The sequence below is a fragment of the Astatotilapia calliptera genome, chromosome 14 (genome assembly GCF_900246225.1).
Source record: "Astatotilapia calliptera chromosome 14, fAstCal1.2, whole genome shotgun sequence".
Lineage (NCBI taxonomy): Eukaryota > Metazoa > Chordata > Actinopteri > Cichliformes > Cichlidae > Astatotilapia > Astatotilapia calliptera.
This window is the reverse complement of record NC_039315.1, coordinates 23,601,396-23,624,588: the sequence shown is the minus strand read 5'-3', so window position 1 is coordinate 23,624,588 and position 23,193 is coordinate 23,601,396. Positions and strand designations below refer to the sequence as shown.

The 23,193-nt window shown below is 39.2% G+C and overlaps 2 protein-coding genes across 3 annotated transcripts in view; one reads left to right on the top strand and one right to left on the bottom strand.

Moving 5' to 3' along the window:
* The window catches only part of clmpb (CXADR like membrane protein b), a 96,745-nt gene that overhangs the window by 54,678 nt on the left and 18,874 nt on the right, over positions 1 to 23,193 (bottom strand). The gene's annotated exons all lie outside the window — the stretch shown is intronic.
* On the top strand, positions 10,571 to 17,333 carry LOC113036687 (uncharacterized). Of its 2 annotated transcripts, none has more exons than XR_003274483.1 (5): positions 10,571 to 13,140; positions 13,606 to 14,607; positions 15,231 to 15,389; positions 15,713 to 15,808; positions 16,219 to 17,333. XR_003274483.1 is itself a non-coding variant. In XM_026193118.1 (5 exons), exons 1-5 carry the CDS (start codon positions 13,138 to 13,140, stop codon positions 16,525 to 16,527), a joined length of 1,569 nt encoding a protein of 522 aa, XP_026048903.1. In that variant the 5' UTR covers positions 12,987 to 13,137; the 3' UTR covers positions 16,528 to 17,333. The 2 variants fall into 2 exon arrangements, 1 of the variants encoding a protein (XP_026048903.1); XM_026193118.1 differs by having other exon boundaries at positions 12,987 to 13,140.

Genomic DNA, 23,193 nt, shown 5'->3' with positions numbered 1-23,193 from the left:
GGTGTGCGTTTCTGTGGAAGTGCTGCCTTTAATTCTAGCAGACACTGAATTCCTGCCAGCAGAGGTTATTTTACTGTATCCTTTTTCTGTGACTTTACATGGTAATCAGGTAAGTCTGGGGATAAGAATAGCTGCCCCTCCATGACACAGTGCACATTAAGAATTACTGAGCCACAGACACACACTCACATAGTGTGCACAGATGAACAAATACAGCAAAAACCTAGGAAAAAAATACAAAAAGATCTCTGCTTCCCTTCTTCTCTCACATGCAAACGCACACTCATGCTGGTTGACCCTTTGCGTCTACGACCAACAGCGCAGACATTCCTCATTCTGGCTCAGCCTACGCTTTGTTTGGATTAGCTGAGAGGGAGCAGAACCCTTCTGGTCTCTGTGGCTGCACGGCACACGTCAGCCTGCTGCTGGGTTTGCACTCACACCAAAATACACACATACACATGACAAGACATGTACTCAAGTAGCTGCATGCACATGTTCACATGTATCTTCAAATCTAGAAACACCTCTGCATGCGCATTAGCTGACAGCGATAAGCAAATTTAACTAAAAAACACGCAGATATAGACACACACTTGCACACGCGCGCACTCACACTGATGCGCACGACAATGGCCAGTCATCTGGCCTTATACAGGCATCGTGGCGACCCATTGCCTTTCATGGGAACTGACTTCCTGACATCCTGTCCTCAGGCTCTGTGTTCTCTGCAGCCCGACTAGTTCGCAGCAGGAGAGGAGGGGTGTGATGGAGGGATGAGAGAAAACAGAGAGAAAGATGGAGGAAGAAAAATGCAGATGAGCAGCAGGGTAGGCTGAAAATGGATGAGATGGAGGCGAAAGAAAGAAAGGTACAGGGAAAGCAGTGAGAGTAGGAATGTGACATAGACAGAAGCAGGGGAAAACACATTTTAAACAAAGAACACACAACAGGAGACAGAGGGTGAAGTGTGCTCTCACAGTGTTTAGGTTATAGGCGTTTGGCAGCAGTCTATTCTCCTCGCAAAGCCTCTGTTCCCAGACTCCAAAACACCTGAGAGACTCCAGCGAGATCCAAGCTGAGTCGAGGCGGCTGGTCTGTCAGCGCAGTCAGTAGAAGAGTTCTCTTTGTGTCATCAGCTTCTCAGCTGCTAAAGTTAATTTCACACTAAGTCCTGTCTTCATTATAAATGGAGTCATCCTTGCACAGAAGAGTACCACCGGCTGACATATAACATAAGATATCTTGGCACTTTTTGCATACCAAGCTAATGCAATGTAAGAAAATTGAATTTTACACATGTTTGTTGCGGGGAAAGGATGAAAAGTAGTGATGCAATGAAGCAAAATGTCAAGACTGCTTAGAGTAGTGGTGACACAGAACATGACGGAGCTTACCTGAGGAGGAAAATGGCAAAAATATGCTGGCTCAAACTAATTTTAACGAATGATAATGGTATTTAAACAGATGGCGAATAATGCTGTTGCTGGTTATTAAAACATTTGAACTATTAATAAACCAGAAAAAAAAACTACTTTCTCACCTATGCAGTGAATGAATCACAAAAGGTCAGCGTGGCCAAAACATTAAATTATAAGAAGCCTATGAGGAAGATTATGACTATGCTTCCTGATAGGTGTTAAGGTTCAAAATTGAGGAAGGAGAGTACAAACCACCCATGGTCCAGAAGGTCTTGGTCAAACAATGATTTTAATGAACACACGTGTGGGAAGATACTCTGTACGCCGACAGCAAGTAGTCTTCAACTTAATCAAAGCATGAACAGATATTTTATAGCATCAGGGTTTGATTTACTGACGCCCCTTCATGCGTCACAGATACATTTTATACATAGATCAGATCAACACCAACAATGGCTTTTCACCCAGAAGATCATCTTCTATTTTCATGGCTGGTACTTTCCGTTCTTGTCTTAAAGTAAATTGTTCCTCTTTCTTGCCGAGACAACAAGGACGGTTCCTCTTTTACCGAGACACTTTTGCAGTTACAACCAGACATGACTAATCTCTCCTCTAAATAAATTTAACTCATGTGTGTGTGTCACGACCTCACATGCTCTTTAGGCTCACTGAGACTATGTGTATGTCTTCTACTAAATAAATGTTTTAACCAAGAACTTCTACTTAAACCTTAATATGAAATGACCTGATATATAAGTGTTTTGTAAGCATGTACTGCAATTCCTTCTATGGCTCCAAGTCATAAGTTACTTTTAGCCTTTCTGAAAGACACACACTGTTCAACCCCTGAATGCAATATAAACTCCAGATTATATTATTAATGCAATGGTAATGATGACAATTATTTAACAATAGCAGTAAAATAATTTCCCTGCTCCACATAGGTCTGCTGGAAAATAATAAAGCTGCAACCAAATAATGTATAATGGGGCACCAGTTTAGGCAACTCATATGCAGTAAGGCTAATGCATGCTAGGCTAAATAGTTAAAAATAGATAAAGAATTAATTGAAAACAGTTATGTATAAATCAAAGAAGTAATGAAATCTTTTTGTAGGAACTGGCCTCAAATGTTGTTTAGCCTGATACTAATGGTTCAGGACTGATGACCTTTTCAGTGTGTGGACCATGCAGAGGACTTTGTTTCAACACTGACATACCTAGGCTTTATCACTGACATCATTATGGCTATTATATTATAGTTTCCCTTCACGTGTTAGCAGTGTCTTTGGCCTGCCAAGGTGTACCATTGTTTTTTTTTTTCCTTTCTCATATCAGTATGAGGCCAAAATATGATGGCAACTCACAGATCAAACAAGCAATGTTGATCACTGTGCTGGCATTTGTAGGAACCTACCCACTGTTGTAGGTAAAGTAGGGACGAACCATGAACCAGTGTTAAGATGCTGAAACAAATCTAATCTCCAATTTGCTACTTAAAGAACTTAAAGGATTTGCTGCTTAAATCCTGTCGCCTGATACCACAGGTCTTATAAAATTAATGCCTTAAAATTACAATGACCTGTTTTGGTTTGTATTGTTTTTTTCTTGGAAGTTTCAATTAAAAGAGGGTGACAGAAGCTTTCTAATTTATTGACTTTTAAACAAAATTTTCCCAATAATGACTTTTTAAACTTTCCTCCAAATGTAGATCCTATAGTCCAAAAGCACATTTTTATCAATCAAAGTCTACTTTCTTGGTAATTTTTGTTTTTCCATGATTTCCTGCATAACTTGACAGTAGAATTTCAGATGTATCATGACAATAACTTTCCTCTAGGGTTGACACAACAATAGAAATTCAAACTCAGGACCAATACCCAGGAAAATACATAATACCAGTTTTGTTACAAAAGATATCAAAAAGAAGCATAACAAAAAAGGATTACAATAATACAAACAATAATTTCAATAGCAACACTATTTTTAAGCTTTTTGATTTACTACAACAAAAACAAAAAACAAACAAAAAATGCATAATGGTAAGGGCTTTAAAGATTCTCTTGGGTAGCTAAAAATAAAAAAAGACTGTTTTTGCTTATCAGAGGTACTACTGTGCTTCTGGTGATGTGTTGTTTTTGCTGATAAAATAAAATTGGTAAGGTAGGCTGCTACTGTTTTGGTTTTGTTACTGGCAGACTTTAATCAAGCTTCGATCTGTTAAAAAACAAACAAACACGTTTTTCAACATAAATGATGATCATGTTAACACATTACAAACAGGCAGAACTACCCTCAGCCACTGTGGTCACTAAAAACATTAATAAAAACAATGCTAATGTGGCTAAAAGTAATCAGTAACTAATTACTGATTACTTCCCCCAAAAAGTAATCCCGTTACTTTACTTTATTTACTTATTTTCAAAAGTAATTAATTACTTAGTTACTTGGTTACTTTTTAAAAACACGATTTACAACCTGAAGAGGTGATAAAGTGATAGATCTTTCAGCCCAATTCTACTTTTTCTGCATAATCCATCATATAAAATGTAATCAAATGGAAAGGTCCCATTTTAAAACTTGTTTTATCAGTTTTAATCTTTTAACTTTATGTATCAAGCAAAAATTTAATTATATGCAACATTCTCTGACTGGAAGAAATTAGTTTAACATTTAAACCTATTTTCTGCACATTCCAGCACATAAAATAAAATATTTTTTGTGTTTACACTCAGTCATTCAAATAGATGCAAGTAAAACGCAGCAGAACATAAATAAAGTCAAAGACTCAGCGGTCCTGTTGCTCTATTTTCACCTGTATAGCAGGAGTGGGGTAGGCGGAGGTTTACCCTGGTGCAGGTGTGCCGCAGCGGTCAGTGGAAGAATCTGAGTTTCTCTGTGAGTTTCCCATTATGTGGTAGCGCACTCAGTGCTTGCTTGGAAGTTTAGGGTTTTTTTTCGCTGTAAAAAGAAGTTTTCTTCCCACGCACAACGGACACTAATGTTTTTGTGACTTTTTATGGAATCAAACTCAAAGTAAGGTCAGTGCTTCCACGCTTTAAACGCTGCACGCTCATACTCTCTCCCACACTGGATATATTATCCATTGTTGATCTGCACACAACTGTTGTCATGAACGTCGCACTCGCTTACGTCATTGTCGTGAGACATTCTCACATAAAAATCACGGTTTTAGTAACGCAGTAACGCAGCGTGCTTACAGGAAAGTAACGGTAATTTAATTACCGTTTTTGCAATAGTAATCCCTTACTTTACTCGTTACTTGAAAAAAGTAATCAGATTACATTAACGTGTTACTGCCCATCTCTGCTCATTGGCTAATCAAGTCATTAGCCAGTGAGCGTCCAGTTTTAGAGTCAGATCCATCCCGCCTCACCAGCAGAAAGGCTCATCTCAAGGCTTCAAAACAGCACTTCAGAAAACAGTGGGTGATGTAACAGTTTTATATTAAGGCTGCTAGTAATGGGAGAGGTTGTGTACCTGCCTGCCAGTATAGATACTGTTGTAAATGAGTATCCAGCATTGCAGATAATAGTACTTGGATTTGGATCCGAGTATCAATTTTTTTGACAACCTTACTCTTTTCATTTCCTGTGGAAGCACAGTTGCTAATTTCCCTTTATTCTATCCATAATAGGCCTATTTATGAAAAACGAGTTATTTCACACAAATACGCAATGGTAAATTTTTATAATTGAATAGGTTAAGAAAATGGTTTCATATATTGAGTTCTGTCATATATGTACATGCAAATGGTATGTAAATGGTTTTTATGGTTTTTAGAGCTTTCCCTTTCCTGCTTTTCTGCTCTGTAATGATACATCTACAATTATAGTCTTAAAAAGAGCTATAATTCTGTTCCCATTTATGCACTAGGTGCAAATATCGCTGCAGCACTTCTTTGCTGTTCTGTTACAAACACTGTATGGTTCCACGTCCCTACCTTCCTGCTCCAACAGCAGGTTTGGGCTGACTGAACCATAAGACTTTAGTCTCCAGCACAACTCTTGGGAGTCATAACTGACTCCTTAAAAATGAATGAGACAGGCCAAGGCAACAGTACATGGAAGCATTTTTTTGTGAAGTTACCGGAACTTCACAGTCAAGAATATTGATTTTGGGTTAAACCACAGGGATGTGATTAAAAGCACTACACGAACAGCTGGGTGGATATTCATGCCGTTTTGGAAAGACTCCACTTTATGTGCTCACCCTGAGGGAGGAAAAGCAAAACAGGGAAGATGGTAGCCAAAGTAATGCACGTATACAGTGTACTGCAGGGTGGCAACTGGTTTTGGGATGACATCCCATGGTGGCGGTGACTCAGCAACCAAGTCTCACACAAACAGGCTTTTAAAGACAGCTAATCATACGTAAGTTCTGCAGTGTAACCTGAACATCTGCCAATATCCTCTTCTGTCAGTGCCATTAGCTAATACATTCGGATTGGCATAACAGGTCATGATTCAAAGCAACAGGATGACCATTTAAAAAGCACTCTTTTCTTTATGCTTCGGGCCATTTTAACACGTGCTGGTATTTTGGTGCATGCTGAACGAGCCTTCAAGGAAAAATAATGCATGTTCCCATCAGTCATGCTACACTGCAGTGCACCACAACCCCCTGCGTTTCCATGCACCCTCGACCCAATCCATCATTCCTGAGTTAGGTGGCCTCAAGGCACTGTCTAGGATGCCTCTCTAAAGGAATGGGGAAAAACAAAAGGGGAAAAGTCAGAAAGGGAGCAATACAGAAAGACAGTGAGTTACAGACAGAAAGACAAGAGCACAGATAGAAATTAAAAAGAGACAGAGCCAGATAGTTTCACTAAGGGTGTGGTGTATGGCAGACTGCAGGGGGCCGTTTCCTAACTGCTTCTCTTTGCAGCTGCTGCTGTGAAACTGCATTTTATGGTTTCCCTGTGATGGAACTGAAGCAGACTTTTCCTTTAATTTTCTTCAAGCTTTTCCTTTCTTTAGTCCCTCCTTGTCCCCATTTTGTGCTTTTTTCTCTAAAAGAGCTAAACTCACGACTTGCTGTGATGTCTCCTTTTTTTCTGTTGTAGTGCACTGTTTGCTCTTTTGTCCCCCCCCCACCTTCTGTGCTTATTCTCATGTTTTCTTACGTTTCGGCCACTGAAACAAAACAGAAAATCTCTTTTTTCCTTCTCTTTCAGTTGCATTATTAAATCCCTATCTCCTGCTCTCTTTTTCTCTCTTTCAACTTTTTTTTTTTGATCTATCTCCTATTTCCCCTGCACTCTTCTACTGTCTCATTAGCTGACAGCTACAGCAGTACTCCAGTGAGAGGGCCAGATGAAACCCTGAGAGTACTGTGACCTTTGTTTCACATTGGGGCCACTATCAGTGACAAGCCATCAGCTGCAATGCCTTCTAAGGTGTACACTCACATGCACATGCATGCACGTACCAACACATGTGCTATGTCCTAACAGGCTGCACAAAACACACAAATCTTGAGTACCCAGATGAAGTACACTCATCGAGCACATTCTGGTGTGTCATGGTCTGAGTGTCTCTCAGCAGGCTTCAGCCTTCAGCTAGCTGTTCACCAAGGCTAAAGAGGTGACACATCCAGCAGAAGGAAATGGCAGCTCCTCCCATTTCTTATTTCCTTACATGATCCATGGCATGGCTGGGAATGGGGGAGGTTATGAGGCTAGGATCCTCCTGGGACTAGAGTCCTTGAGACATATGCACACATAAAGAGAAAACACAACACACACACACACATGGGCCATGCTGTAAATAATCCCCATCACCCTGTGTTTTAATCAGCTTCAGGGACGCATGGGTGCTCCATCAATGTAGTGGTGAGGTGGGTGAAGCATGTCTGCTGACCTGTAAGGTCAGTGAGCAAGCACTCTGGTTGACCCCTTAGACATGGTGACAAGTTAGTAAAATGCTGCACCATAAACTCAGAATGAATCCTGGGCCAGGAAGACTAAGAGCCTTGAGATGTTATAAAGACAGTCAAAGCACTTTTGGTTAAATCTTACACTACCTGTTAAGCAGTTGATTCTGCACACAAAGATGAAAGAAACAATCATTATTAGGTAGGAACCTCAGCTGAGATGATTGCCGGATGTCAGAACGAGAAGAGCTGCTGTCAAGACACCGGCTGCTGATTGCCTTGATTAGCTTCTCTTTACACACCTTGAATATAAATGGGCTTTATTATTTTATAAAGGCAATATCATCAGTATGTGTTTCTGTATTGTTTCTTTATGGTGCCAAAGCTGTTACAACAAATACTTCACATCATTTTGAATCAGAAAAACACAACAAAGTTTAGAGTGCTAAGAAATGGAAAAGGAAAAAGAAGCGGAACAGTTTAGCACATGACATCATGTGAAAGCCTCGGGTCTTTTGATTGAGAGTGGTGATGACGCAGGGCAGAAAGAGGGTTGGGACTAAGCAGTTTGCACATAAACATACTGTGCCAAGGAGAAAGGTCTTTTACTGTGCCAAGTTTTTTCATATTTTTCTGGATGCTGCAAGGACCAGCTGCGCCATATTATTTGTAAGTCCACAAACATCTGGAACTCAACCCAACCAATCGATCCTGGCCCATCAGCGACTGACTCGCTGAATTTTTCCAGACCACTAGCCTCTCATTTGATAAATCTAAGAAGCTTTTGCTTGTTTCTCTGTGGTTACACACTGACTGGCTTTTTCCTCTTTGGTCCATTTTAACATACCAGCTGAGTGAGTAAACCTTGTAGCGTCACATAACTTGAAATATATTTTCTCACGAAATGAACTGCCTAAAGTATCATAACCTATTCCAGAATTGTTTTAGCCTGAACTTTCAAGTACTACGTTGGGGCTTACCATTTCAACTTTTGACTGAACAGATTATCTTTGTAAAGCAGAATAAATCAAAGCAAGAATGAGTGATTAATAGCTCTGGGAAAATGATACTCAAGAAGACATGCTGGCTGGTTGCATGCCTGTGGATTTACACTATCATGAAAAGATTCCCATTTCATATTTGACTATTAGCAGCTTTATCGTGATTTGCAAGTTAGCAACTATGCAGAAGAAGCCGAGCCAAGAATGCAAAGCCTGAACTGGTTCATCTCCAGAACCTTGTACACTGTAAAAACGATAACTAGCAATTGTTGATTTCACTAAAGTTTTTAAATTAAACTGACTTAGAAATAAAACTTTCTATTTACAACCTAAAAAAGCTTGTCTACCCAACAAATTTCTTTCATTGTTGTCCTAACTAAGATTTTCTAGACAGCATAACAAAGATTATCAACTTTTGAGCAGAGTTTCTGAGTCAAGTTGGGAACCAGTGGGAAACCCCGTAGATGACTGGCACATGTGGTCTGAACAAGTTTGAACTAAACCAAACGGACTTTCAACTGAGCCTGAGCAGACCTGAGCTGTGTGATAGTTGTTTACCATGTGTTCTAGACCAAAAACCTCCTAAGAAAATTTGAACCATCGTGGCTGGATTTGGATGCAAATTGCAATTTTTCGACCATTGAGGATTTTCACTTCTGCAGTTGGAGTGTATAATTCTTTTGGACAGGTGCTGGAGCTGCCGACCATTTACCCTAGCAGGTAAGCTAACTACATGTGTTATTAAGATTTTCTACAAGCGCCTAGGCTGCATCCTCCTGAGGACCCGGGAGAATGGAACTAGTAAAACACTGAAAAAGGCCAACAATAGCATTTTTAAGTTATCTAAGTGACTTAATTGCCACCCCCCCCGGCTAGCTATCGAGCTGGTGGGTAACAGACGTCTCCGAAAGCGTCGGCGCACTCTTGCAAGTATATGTTGTCTTAATAAACTGAACAGATATTAGCAATTTACACAGCTACATTAACGCCTGAAAATATCTTAAAAGTTTATTTTGTGACCCAGAAAGAGTAATATTAAAACTAATTCCACAGGTAGAATTTGCACATGCGCAATAAGGATCGGGGAGTCCGATCCGTAACTTTTTTTTCTCTCGTTTTTTTTCTACATTATATTGAAATGTTTCAATATTGCAAACATTTTAAGAGATGCTTATTATAAGGAGGACGTATTTCTCGGACAAATTTAGAGGAGTCCACTATGAATTTGGGCAGCCTTCGTCGCGCCGCTGTGTCGTAATCGGGCTACAAGCAGCCTCTGAAGGCTTTAGCTCAGAGTAGTGGCCAGCGCAAAAAGTAATGTTTAATGTTAAACACTCTGATATTTAGACAGACATCACTAAATGACGGTATCTCACACTGGCTTTTTACAGCACTTCTGCCATGGTAAAACTTATTAGCTTACCCGTTTTGTAACCAGTTTCAATGTTATCTTTGCATGAAAACGTTATGTTAACCTTGACAACAAACTGGGCCAAGCACGCGTTGTCATGGAGACGCTTTCATGGGTCGGTGTAGGATATGTGCGCCAATTATATGACAGTGATATAATTAACTTGCATATTGTCTAATATTGTTTTTTCACTTTTTCAATAGTCACCGTTTATCCGGTGCAGCACTGTTACTTTAAAGTAATGTTTAAAGCTGACTTGACAGTTTGTCAGCTGGTGTAAGATTGCCTAATGTACTGTAAGTTAATGTCACACGCAAATTAAAGTTGTACTTCATGCTCTGTATTATAAGATTGCTACATTTTCAGAGCTTTTTACATAATGGGGAAGGAGACAATATTTAAGGAATGATTGTGTGTTGTTGATGTATATTGTGTTACAGATAGTATTATTTTTTTCTATAGTTATTGCATTTTTTTTATCATAGTAACAAAAAAATGTTTGAATTCAAGCTTGCATTTATGTTACATGTCATGTATGTTATCAATCATATACTTGATATAGTAGACAAGTGGTCATATGTAAGTTAATATGATTCCTTACATATTTTTTTCATGATGTCTCTGGTTTTGGCTTGTTGATGTATTCAGCTCCTGCATCTATGGATTCCTTCTGTGTGTTAGATATGGATGTTTTATCCCATTGCAAAAGTGCTTTTGGCAAAATTGACTATGTCTCTTGTGTTTCAGGGGTGGATTTCATGCAGTGCCGATTTTGCAAATTCACAAGCTCCAGTCAAGAGACTCTTTTGAAACATTTCCGCCTTCATCACGGACAAGGTGCACATTGGCCATGCATTCACACAGACTGTGTATGTGTATTTAAAACACCTGGAGCATTACGATCACACCTCTCAAGGTCACACTCAATAGTAAAAATCCACAAAAATTCCACATTTCAGTGTGAATTGTGTGACTTTAAGGAGATTTGCAGTGAGAAAACCTTTTGGAACCATCTTGGACATCATTTAAAGAACCGAGAAACCGTACAATGTCCCTTTTTAAGGTGTAATTTTAAAACAAACATTCGCCCAACCTTCAGTTCTCACAGAAGTCGAAACCATAAAAATTGTACACTTGAGGATTTTCGAACAATTGCAAGAACTGTTTCTGAAGATGAGATAATTGAAAGTGAGCAATCTGATTGTGAAACAGGAACATCAGCTTATAATTTTGTGAGACCAGATGAGCTTGACAAGATTGTAAAGGATGTGGATAGTGAGACACTTGAACACAAACTGGCATCTCTCTTTCTGTGTATGCAAACAGTGTTGCATGTTTCTCGAGCTGCAACACAAAAGATTGTAGAGGATTTCCATAACCTGCTCTCTTTCTCTAACATTCATACTCTCACCAGTGTAAAAGAGATCCTTTCAAAGCATGAAATAGAAGTAAATGATTGTGTTTTGCAAGACATTTCTAATGCCCTAGTTCAAACTAATCCACTGCTTTTAACAACATCGGAGAAAGGTTCCCTATCTACAGATCACAGAAGGAATGTATATTTCAAAGAGCAGTTTTCTGTTGTAGAACCCACAGAGTATCTGTACAACACAGCTCATAAAAACTCTTTTGTTTATATATCTGTCACTAAGATACTTGAGACTTTACTGGGACGGGCAGATTTTTTGGACCAAATTGTATTTAATCAAGAAGCTTTATCTGGACACTTTAAGTCATTTCAAGACGGCAAGTACTACAAGGGCAATAAGTTACTGGGACAACAAAACTTATGTATCAGTTTGGGGTTGTATATTGATGATTTTGAAGTTTGTAACCCACTGGGCACCTCTAGAAAACGTCACAAGATTACTGCAGTATATTGGGTAGTTCTTAATTTACCACCCAGATTTCGATCTAATCTTTGTTCAATTCAGCTTGCTCTCTTAGGTAAAAGTGTGGATGTCAAACAATATGGTTATGAAAAGTTTTTTGAGCCACTGATTAAAGATATAAGGTGTCTAGAAGAAGAGGGAAATTTTGTGGAAGTTGTAAGCCAGTTTATTAAGGGCACTGTATATTGTGTGAGCGCAGATAACCTTGGTGCACATGGTCTGGCAGGCTTTTATGAAAGTTTTACTGTTGACAAGTTCTGTCGCTTTTGTTTGATAAGTCGGGACAAAATTGCAACGACTGAAGTTAATGACTTCCAATTGAGGGGTGTTGATCAACACAATTCATTTCTGGAAGAGCTTAGGCAAACTGACAACCTCCAAAGTGTTAATGGGGTAAAAAGGGAATGTGTACTGAGCAAACATTTACTATTCTTTCACCCAATAACCGGATTTCCTCCAGATATTTTGCATGACCTTTTTGAAGGCGTCATTCCTTTGGAGTTGTCCTTATGTTTAAAAAAGCTGATCTCAAAAGGGTTCATTACATTTGATACATTAAACAACTTCATAAAATCATTTCCCTACAAATATTCGGACAAAGTAAACAAGCCTCAAAAAATTCCAAAAACAAGCTTTGAGAAAGGAACAGTTTTTGGTAATGGACATGAAAATTGGACACTGCTGCGCTTACTTCCTTTTATAATTGGATGTAAGATACCAGAACAGGAGCCAGCTTGGGAGATTTTAATGGACCTCAAGGAAATTGTTGACATTGTTGTCTCAAACAGACTCACTGAGGAAGCATTGTGTTATTTATCTTGCAAACTACTGGATCATCGCTTGTTGCTTACCAGTACCTTTCCGGACTTCAGACTAAGGCCAAAACACCACTTCATTGACCACTACCCACATCTTATACGCTGCTATGGGCCGTTAGTGGAATTGTGGACGATGAGATTTGAAGCAAAACATAGCTTCTTTAAAAAGGTGGTCCATGACACTCACAACTGGAAAAATGTGCTGCTAACTCTTTCCTTGAAACACCAGCAAATGATGGCATACCATCTGAATAGTGGGAACCTTTTAAAACCAAAGCTCTATGTTGACAATGTGAAAGTGGTCAGGGTTTCAGAATTGGATCCATCAATCAAGTGTGAAATACAAAAGAAGTACCCTCATCTAGACAGTGTGTCTCTGTCTAAAACCGTTCATCTTTTTGGGACACAGTATGTGGCGGGCATGATTTTATCTGCTGGGCAATGCAGTGGCCTCCCAGAATTCCACAAGATTGTGACCATTCTTGTCAATGCAGAGGAGGTGACATTCATTTGTAAAAGACTGAGTTCCTGGTACATTGAACATTTCAGGTCCTATGAGCTTGTTGAACACACCTGTGCAGACCTTCTTGTGCTGGATCCAGATGTGCTGACGGATTATCACCCTCTAACAGCATACACAGTTGGTGGAAAGCTGATGGTGACCCCAAGGACGTACCTTCTCTATTAAAGCAACTTTATAATGGTATGTTCTCTCCCCTCCACCCTGTCTCCTATTCTGATCTCCCCTCTCACCCACCCTTTTTCTCTATTGTCCTCTACTTCAAAACTCATTTCCCCCTGCTTTTTCTTTTCTTCTCCACACACTTCTTTCTTCTATCACTCTGCTATCCTCACCAAATTATCTCTCTCTCCTTTGTTTTCTCCTCATTAAGCATTAGTTTTGTGCTGAATGAATTGAAGGTTTTCCCAAGTGTAGGCCAGTTGAGTACAGTGGCTGAAGAAAATGAAAACTTGGATATAGACTTGAGCTTTATTTAAAAAAATTTTGTGTGTGTGTTTTTTACATTTGTAGACTAAATCATTTGCAAATCAAATGTAGTCAGCAGATTCATCTGGAAAAAGGCAGCTGTATGGTATAGGTGTCAACTGTCTTCTAATTGTGTTTGGCTATTGATTTTCTGCCAACTTTTTTTTCTCCTCTTTTCAGACTTTGTTACTTCGGGTAGTTCTTTCCTCCAGAGAAGCCCGGCGAGTCCAGCTTCCTGAAGTACCAGCATCTGTGGGACAATTGATTGATATACTTAAAGAAAGACTTGAACTTGCAGGTGACTTCTCACTACAGTTTGAGGATCCAGATTTCGGAAATGCAATATGCAATCTTACAGCAATATCTGAATTACCAGCTGAGCGTGCAGTCCTGCATATAATGTGGAACTGTGATTCATCTACACTTAACCAATCCATTGCTTCAGTGTCCTCTGCTTCAGTCTCTTCCCAGGACACAATAAGTGTGCACTCTGATGATTTCAGGCCTAGCTGGACCGATACTATCCAGATGAACTTAAGACATGTGTCAGAGTGGCCCTCTCCATTTTCTATTCCCAAGTTTTCACATGATGTTGAACTGAAATTGTGTAAGGCTAATGTGACATATGAAAAATCTAAGAAGGGCCTTGCAGTAACAAGAGACATGAAGATGGAGATTTTGGATAAAATTGCAGAGGCAGTGTTTGAAATTAAAGCCTACCCTGAGAAAGATGAGGTTGAGTCAGTGGCTTCTGCACTGGTTCTCAAATATCCATGCCTGAAGGAGCCAGGTAGCATCACAGGCTACGAGGGATGGAAAGCAAGTATCAAGCACAAACTTGGAAACTACAGATCAAAGCTTCGTCGGGCAGGCTGCAACGAAGTAAATGTAAACAGGAAAAGGAAAGGAGAAGATGAAGCCAGCAGTCCTTTCACCCTTAAAAAGCCCAAACGTGGAGAGGTCAATCATGTCCCAGATTATCCACAGCACCATGATGATTCTACTCTTGAAGAGGAAAGAGTTGCTCTGGTCAGTGAAATGAAGAAGAAACAAAAGAACTTGAAAGTCATACAGCAGAAGATGGCGCTGACATTTTCTCTCAGGCGGAGAGAGGTTGTGGAGTGTCAACCTATGGTATCTGAGGTCCAGGAGAGATGGCCTGGGCTGTTTTCCTCTGAGGAGGTAAGAGTGTCCAAATTTATTTATAATTTAATTATTATTCAAATTGGGCATGACTTATACTAGATGGACTATTATTGAAGTAGTACAGTATTTGCTGGTGTAATGCATTGGCCAACTTTATTATACCTTGTGCAACCAGTCCACATTGAAATCTGTGACCCATTAGATTATTTGACCTGTCATAATATTCTTACCCTGAACATTTCTGCCAGTACAAGAAAAGAGTCCCCATGCTAAATCAAAATTGTTCTTCCTGTGAAACAGAAAGTCAATCACATAATTTTTGACTTAGCATGTATGTTTTTTTTTATTTTAGTGCTGGAAATAGGACTTCTATAGACTGAGATTTTTAGGGAAAGAATACTAAGGCAGGTCACATAATCTGATTCGTCACAGATTTTGGTGCAACGTAGAACATAATATGTATTTGCATATTGATACTGTTTTTTGTGGAGGGTGTTTCTATTCCTGTGCAAAATGTGTATTCATGAGAGATTTTTGAAGTAGGTTTTGTGGTTGATAACACAGTCAGGCATATAACATGGTGCAGACTGTACAAGGCAGCTACCCAGAAATTTTCTGTGCTGAATAAATGGCAATATTTTGGTTATTGTCTTGTTTAGATATCTGAAGAATTTCATCGGATCACAAGCAAAGACCTCCTAGGGACGTTCAATGCATCCCTCAACAAATTTGTGCCTGGCCTGCTGAAACTATACCGGTCTAAGAAGGGAGCTCTTGGTGAGGACATGGAAGACCTCTTGGATAAACTTGATGAACAGGTAAGTGCTCCTTTACCTGACATTTTTAGAAGAGAGTATACCTTTGTCATAACAGAAAAAAATGTTGGCTTCAGCCAAAACACATCAATGGAAATGAATGTAATCAGTCATTACTTTGTTTTTATTTGGCGGTATTTTATTTAATTTGTAAAAAGAAAGTAAAATCGTTAAAATGGTGTTTTGTTTTTTTAAGTTTTACATGTTGCTGGGCCTGATCTGTATTTTATTTTCATTACTATAAGAGTTCTGATTTTGCATTGTGTGTAGGTACACCACGTTACTATACTAATTTAAATGCTTGTTTTCCACTGAATGCTCTTTAGACATCTGACATTGTGTCCCACCGAAAGACAGCAGCACTGAGAGGCCTGCCCATTTTCCTCGGAGAGGATGCAACACAGGTTTTCCTGAAGTGCTTAGTAAGTACAAAAAAGTAATGCAAGCAAAACTAATTGCTATGAGATGTTTTTAAAAGATGATTTAATCCAAAATGGAAATGTCCACTTCCTCAGTGCAGTCCAGATAATTTTATGGTGAGGATTGCAGTTGTCATAACTCTCGCTGCTTTTTTTTCTGCTGAGGAGCACCTGGGCATTGTTAGTGGGTGTTCAACAGCAGAAAATATTTTTGTACAAAACTCATCACAAGGTTGGTTGGTGAAAGATATTGTGCTGTTAATTAAAGGAAAATAAGCTTTTTCTTTTTAAAACCTCCATGAGTCAAATGAGCATCATGGTATAGAGGTTAAAGTTAAGATCTTTAGAAATGTATTTTGTCTTTAATTTTTCTTAGCTTTCAATAATTCATATTTTACTTTTCTTCTCTTCAGGACACTGACATTTTGGAACCAGTGTTGAACGGTGCATCAGTTGCCATCCTCACCATCCTGCAAGATGACGATGCCGATACGTCTGTGCGAGAACATGCTGTTGTGTTGGAAGGGGACATCGTGCTACATAACATTCCAGACCTCTCTACTGCCTTGGCATACCTCTTTGGCCTTCTGTATGCCCTCAACATTGATTATCCAAAGCAGATGAGTTATACCTTTGAAGCAATTCAGGGCATCCTTTTTGAACTCGGTGGCTCTCGATGCTCACAGCGCATAAGGTCTCTAAAAACAAAGCTTTTGCTGTGACTGTTAATGGGGAAGCCAGGCATGAGTTTAACTTGTTCTTAAACATGTTCAAGTGCATTGTAGAGTCATGTAAAAAAAAAAACCAGTAGTTCAACCCCTTTCCCTCTATATAATCGTTCACCTGTTACAAAGAGTTGCATATTAGTGTTTGAACTGTTAAAATTAATTAGGAATAAGTGAAGGAAAGAGGGAGGAAAGGAAGAAGGGAGAAAAGAAGGAACAGTCAAAACAGAATGGTTCATTTTGACCTGGTCGGTCAATATGAAGTTGAAGTGGATAAGGGATTATTTGAAATGTAAATATTAGTCAGATGAATCTGTATTATTGAGAATCTATGGTGAAATTTTGTCTTGTAGGATTTTAAAAGATTTGTTATAGTGTTTTTCACTCCACCTGAAGTATGGAACTGGTATTTTACCTGATAGTTCGCTGTTCATTGATGGTAACATTTCTAATAACTTTTGACTTCTGTAGTTCATCATAGTAAGCCCATGTAAAATGTCGATGTCTGGGTACATAGGCAATTGTTTGTTGCACTACCCTATTTAGTGTGCAATAGTTAAGTTAAGCTTTTACAGGACAGTCAGGGTGTGAACGTGAATGACTAAGCTGCTGGACACTTTTCTTTTTTTCTGGACTCTGGAATTTTAATGTCTCTGCTGGGGTGCTCAAAGCACCCTAAAGAAACTGGCAACACGTTTCTTTCTGTTTGTTTGCTTTTTTACAGAAATTCACCCCACTGCCCATGACCTTCTGAAATATACTGAAAGCACTGTTGAAAAAAATAAATACGTTTTTACATAACATTCAGTTGTGCTTTGTTTTATTCTATATCTGTTTGAGTGTTTTTTCAAGTACGATAACAGCATACATTTTTCTTTATTTATATTGGTAAATTTTAAACTCACTGGAGTAAGAATTGTATGATTATTCAACAAGAATATCTGCGTTTGGTGAATTTAGGAATACATGGCCTTGGAGGGAATAATTGTATGTTAATTCAACAGGAATATCTTTGTTTGGTGAAGGCAGAAATACATGGCATTGAAACCAGAATTTCTTTGTTAGACTTACAGGATTATCCTAATTAGGTGAACAAGTAGATCCAAGTTGGCAGAACATGAAAATATTAGTTAAGTCAACTACAGTTGGCAGAAGTTGAGAAAACTCAAAAATCTCTTGCATCATGTTGCCTTGAAATTTTAAGTTTTCTCAACTTTTTCTTTTTTACAGTGTAGCGTCGTTTCTGCTCCAAGCTGAGGCGAAAGACACTGGTCATAACTCAAAAATAACAAAGTTTAGTTTTTGATGAACATACAGATCCAAAAAGACCACACTAACCTTCAACCTCTAATGTTTCTGATTAGTAGCTCTCTGCAAGACAAAACAGCCTTTCTCTCAATAAATCTTCATACATTGACCAACCACAACAATATAACCACTGACACTTACCTTACATTGTTCAGCATACAGCGTTGCAGACCACGCACACCAAGCACTCTGCTGCAAGGTTTCCTCTGCACCGCCAGCAGCCTCCATGAATTGGAAAAAACTCCATTTTGTGCAGCATAAAAAAACTCCTACTTCTCCCGAAACATGACGAATAGCCAAGGTGTTGATCTATCCTCAAAACTGCACAGAACCCAGAAGACAGCGTCCTAGCCCACAACCATCAGGAACCAAAAGATTTGCTACTGTTTTGAACCTACAAATTGTGACGCTGGTTTAAAGTTGTGGGGGATCAGTGTAAATAAGTCACATCTGAGTCTTTTCTGGGGATTTTCTTCCACTTGATAAGATGCGAGACATGCCAGTTATGCAATGGCTTTTGGAATCTGTGCTTTTTTAAATGGAATCTTCTCTGACAAGGCTGCATGTGCAACCACTCGAATGCACCAGATTCATCCATTCAAGGACACTTAATAGACACAAACACCTTTACCTCAAACACAAACAAATTCTAGTCAGCTGTGTCAATGACCAGCATGGCAGTGTTAGGGGTGTCAAGCTAAATTTCAGAGTAATGGGGGAGGTGTCTCTCTTGCTCAAATGGATCATTGCACTCCACCTCACAGGGTGAGGCAAGGGAGAATTTACAGGGACAGGCAGAGCTTCAAAGTAGACAGTGATATAGTTGTTTAGTCACTGACCTGGCCAGATGCACTTTAACTCGCGCGATGGGAAAGAGTTAATAAAATCGGTCATAACCTCACCAAATGGAAAGAAATTTGAAGGGTCTACTGTATCAGCTAATGACACTCTTTAAAAAGCCAAACTCTTACTCATCACTGATTAAAGTACCTGCGATCATTAACAGGCAGCAGGATTCAAGAAAGTACATATTAGACCAAGAGAGGTCAGCCGGGCTGTTAAACAAGCTAATTAACATAAACTCTTAACAGCTCATAAGGATGTGTGGTAAGACAAGGTTTAACGCTTTAACCATTAAGGCCTTCTATCATTAGTGTGTCGGAATTCAAAATTGACATCAAGAGCTGCATCTGGCAAGAGCTATGAGAACAAAAGTGATAAGAATCGGCTCCCACACTGGCCACTACCGACACTGCTCCATCGTTACAAACAATAAAGTAGGTAAGTGGGCTGAGATCCAACTGCCTCCAGTATGTTTTTTATCTCTAATGAAATGCTCTGTAATTATTAATTTAAGTGTTAATCATAGTCAATACAGTCATGAGATTTTATTTTTGTGAAGTCACTGAGGTAATCTTCCATCTTTCCTGCCTCACGCTCAGCTATCATCCAGAGTCAAAGGTGATTAAATATTTAGATTGGTGCAACTTTGACGTTTTAGAGTTGATTATTCCCTCTGCTCCCCGGTCTAAATGAGACCAAATCAGACAGAGTTCAAAGGGTTTGTTTAAGCAAGATTGCTTTGCGAAATGTAGCAGATACACAACAACGCTGGGTGGCGAGCTGCAGAGAAGGGAAAATAGAAGTGGAATATGTTGGAGCTGTTTTTATTTTGGTCTACCTCTAGAGAAAAGCTACACTACATTAACAATCAGGGACCGCATAGCAAGAACAAACATCCACATTATATGAACCGGAGAAAAACAAAGAAGATAAAAGTGTCTTTCGTATGTGAGCTTTTACAGATTTCACTCTGAGCTTCTGGCCTTCCCCCACAATGAGTCCAAGTTAAACACACCTCATGCATCCTGCTGCTCACACTCACAGTCTGACGCCAAAGGAGAGGAATTTAAATAAATGGGAACAACTACAGTATCTGCTTGTTCCACCAAAGTCCTACTATTAAAAGCTAGGTTTTTTTCAATGTTTTATGAATTTAAAAGAGAGTAACACTATTTGTGCGATGTTGAATTTTCTCAAAATCCAAGGCCACACAACAATCAAAGCAGCAAAAAGACTACTACTACTTGGGTGAGCCTGATACGCACCAATTTATCCTCAAGGAAATCTGTCTTACCCAGTTCTTCACGTAAAAGCAATAAAGCGTTTTTGTTATGTAAACATAATTGTTCAGTGTAGGAGTGAGACATTTATGTGAAAGGACTAGGACGTTGTGATTCAGATCTTTGGAGGGGGAAATGTGGGTGTTTTTGAATGGAAGGTTCTTAGGATCCAGAATGCAGCACACCCGTCACACAAAAATAATAGGGTCTGTGTTTGAAATGTCTATTATGGTGTTTGTTCTGGCTACGGAGAGATCTCATTTTGGCTCGGTCACACCTTAATTTGCAAAGCTTTGCAAAGGTGATAGACTGAGGGTTGACGAAGAACACACGCACACAAAGAAATGATTGTAAGGTTGACTCTGGAAGTGACGGGCGGGCTCCAGGTGGTTTTAATTGTGCATTAGGTCTGCTTATTACGACTGACTGAGAGCTTCACAATAAGATGAGCTAAATACTCTTAAACACCTTGTTTTTTTTAACTTGCTGTCTATTGTTCTTCTTCACATTCAGTCTCTTTTTTTCCCTTTCATTCTTCCTTTCCGTCTGTTTTTCTTTCTCCTTTCTTTGTCTTTTTCTCGCCCCTCATGCTTGTGCAGACTGTGCAACAGAAATCTGAAACCCATCTCAAAGCAGGCTTAACAGTCAGACTTATTTTATTGTGAATACTGCAGTTCAGGTTGGGTTTGGACATTAAATGTTAGAGTCACTGTTAGCAATGCGTCTTTAAAACTGTGTCATTCAACTCATGACACACAAGTTACCCATTTTATTGCAGAAGGACTCAGATTTACTGCAAGTTTGTTTGATGGTTTTTTGCACACAGAACTGTGCAAAATGCTTGATCCCTCAAATCTACATTTGCCTTCCATGGAACCAAACGTGTATTTCTTTTTAAAGCAGTCTTGAGAAAGAGTTATTCAAGCTTTTGCTTTGGATACTGGATGCTTTTTCACTCATTTTCATTCCAGTCTTTGCACCAGTTTCATAATTATATTGACCCTAGAATCGCTGAGTGATTTTTACCCGAACCAATACATTTACATGATTTCTCTCTGCTGCAGCTGTTAGCATGTTGAGGAGACTGTGCCTTCACCAGGGAAGTCTCAAATGTCCCAGGAATGGGTGGATCAAAGACCAGCTTTCCAGTATCATTATTATTATTTTTTTAGCAATTTTTTTGAATTCCAGAATTGAATTCCATTTGGAGCATTATTTTAGGGTCACTTTTTTCATTTTGTTAGATGTGGCACAGTTAAAAGTAAAAAGCAGACCACTCTGATTTGTCATGTGTTGTCATATTTTGATATATTTTGATGACAAGTACTTTTTGTTGGTCATATATCGGGTAGAAATCACCCGGCATTAGTGATTGTGCTACTATTTATAGCGATAGTGTTCTAGGGTTAAGTATGAATATATAATTATCTTTGGTTCAAATCATGGCCAGGATGTACCGAGGGAGAGATAAAAGCGAGTATCTACAGCCTCTTGTAAAACTCGATGGAGACTATGTCATGGTTTGAGGTATTTTAGCCAGTGGTGTGGAAGAAAATTATGAATCCAGAAAGTGTCATCATCATCTAGAAAAATATTGTGCAGAAAAGGGTGTGTGTGTGTGTGTGTGTGTGTGTGTGTGTGTGATCTAAAGAAGAGTTTCAAGAAGACTGGAGAACTATTCCTGAAGACTACAATAAATTTAAATAAAGCTTGCCCAAGAGATTTCAGGCTGTGTTGAAAAATTTTGTTAGTTATACCTATTGCTGACTTTCAAGCTCATTACACTTCTAGAAACTATACATTTGCCTTATTTAGTATATTTTATATACTATTTGCACATTAAAAAAAAAATACACCTAGAAAAAAAAAAAAAAAAATGTCTGACTTTTGCACAGTATTGTAAATTGGCCAGTATCTCCTTTAATGTCATCTTCTGGGGGGCCAGACACTGCTCTCTTCATGTTCTGGTACCTGTGTCAAACTGACCCAACCTCTATGTCAAAGGCCATTACTGGTGACTAGGACTGATCTCCAGAGGCCAGACAATGTTCAGTAGAAAAACCCATGATGTCAAAGCCTGAAGAAGCAAAAGGCAGGAGTCTTTTTCCCCCCAGTTCACTATATTTAGACCCTTAAATTTCATCCTCTTCTCCAAAATGATGGGTTGGTGTTTTGATATATTGGCGCAATTGCAAGTGTATTTCTAGGAATGGTAAAAGTGGTGCTTTACTGCACAAGCAGATGACCTTGAAGGTCAAGCGCTTGACTATTATGGTATTTTCTCTGATACAGTATGGTCTTTACAAAATAAAGAGAAGTGACATTGACAAAACTGGATAGGAAGAAACTAATGGCGATATCAACGTACTAAAAGCCACACAGACTAGTAAGCAATCTGCCCTCACCTCCAACTGGTCACATGGCTTCCCCTCCCTAAGCCCAGTTCTGTTTGAGTTTTCTTCCTGTTAAACGGGTGTTTTTCCTTCCCACTGTCTCAGGGGGTCGTACGTTTTCTCTGTATTATCATAGTGTCAAAGTTCTCTGAGGTGGTTATTTTTATGATTTGGCATAACAATAATATAGATAAAATTGAATTGAACTGAATCTATATTAAATATTCATAGATGCAGACTTGCATGATATACAGAGAAAAGCACATAATACATAACACGTTCACAGTGAGGTGCAGATGCTAAAATCAGGGACGTTTGCTGGTCTGTACTGTATGTGAGCTCATAGGCAGAGTTGCCGTTTAAAACAATAATCCACACGTATTCCCTCACTGACACGGGGATGCATTTTAATCACCTTATTTGCATTCTCTGAAGTCAAATATGCTTTTGCTGAGGATTTATTACAGGTTCACTGCTGACTGCAAGGGATACAAAGATCTTTGGCCCTAAAACACACACACTTTTACTCAATAATGCAAACCTATTTGTTCTTGCGCAAATCTCTATTGTATAATATCTGTGGAGCATCTGGCCCTGCACGGTGCAGTAGTAAATAACCCATCCCTTTGAAGGGAGGGACCTGCTAATGAAGTCAACTGTATGCCACTGCACTGCGTAACTCAGAGGCTTGCTGGCTACATGGCAGGACTCCCACACACCAGGGCACTGTGCTTTGCTTCACTAGTGTCTCATACCGCAGCGACATAGATTGATTCAGGAATATGAGCGATCATGCTGCTTTTAACTTGTCTGCTCTCCTCTCGCTTTTGCTCTGTCTC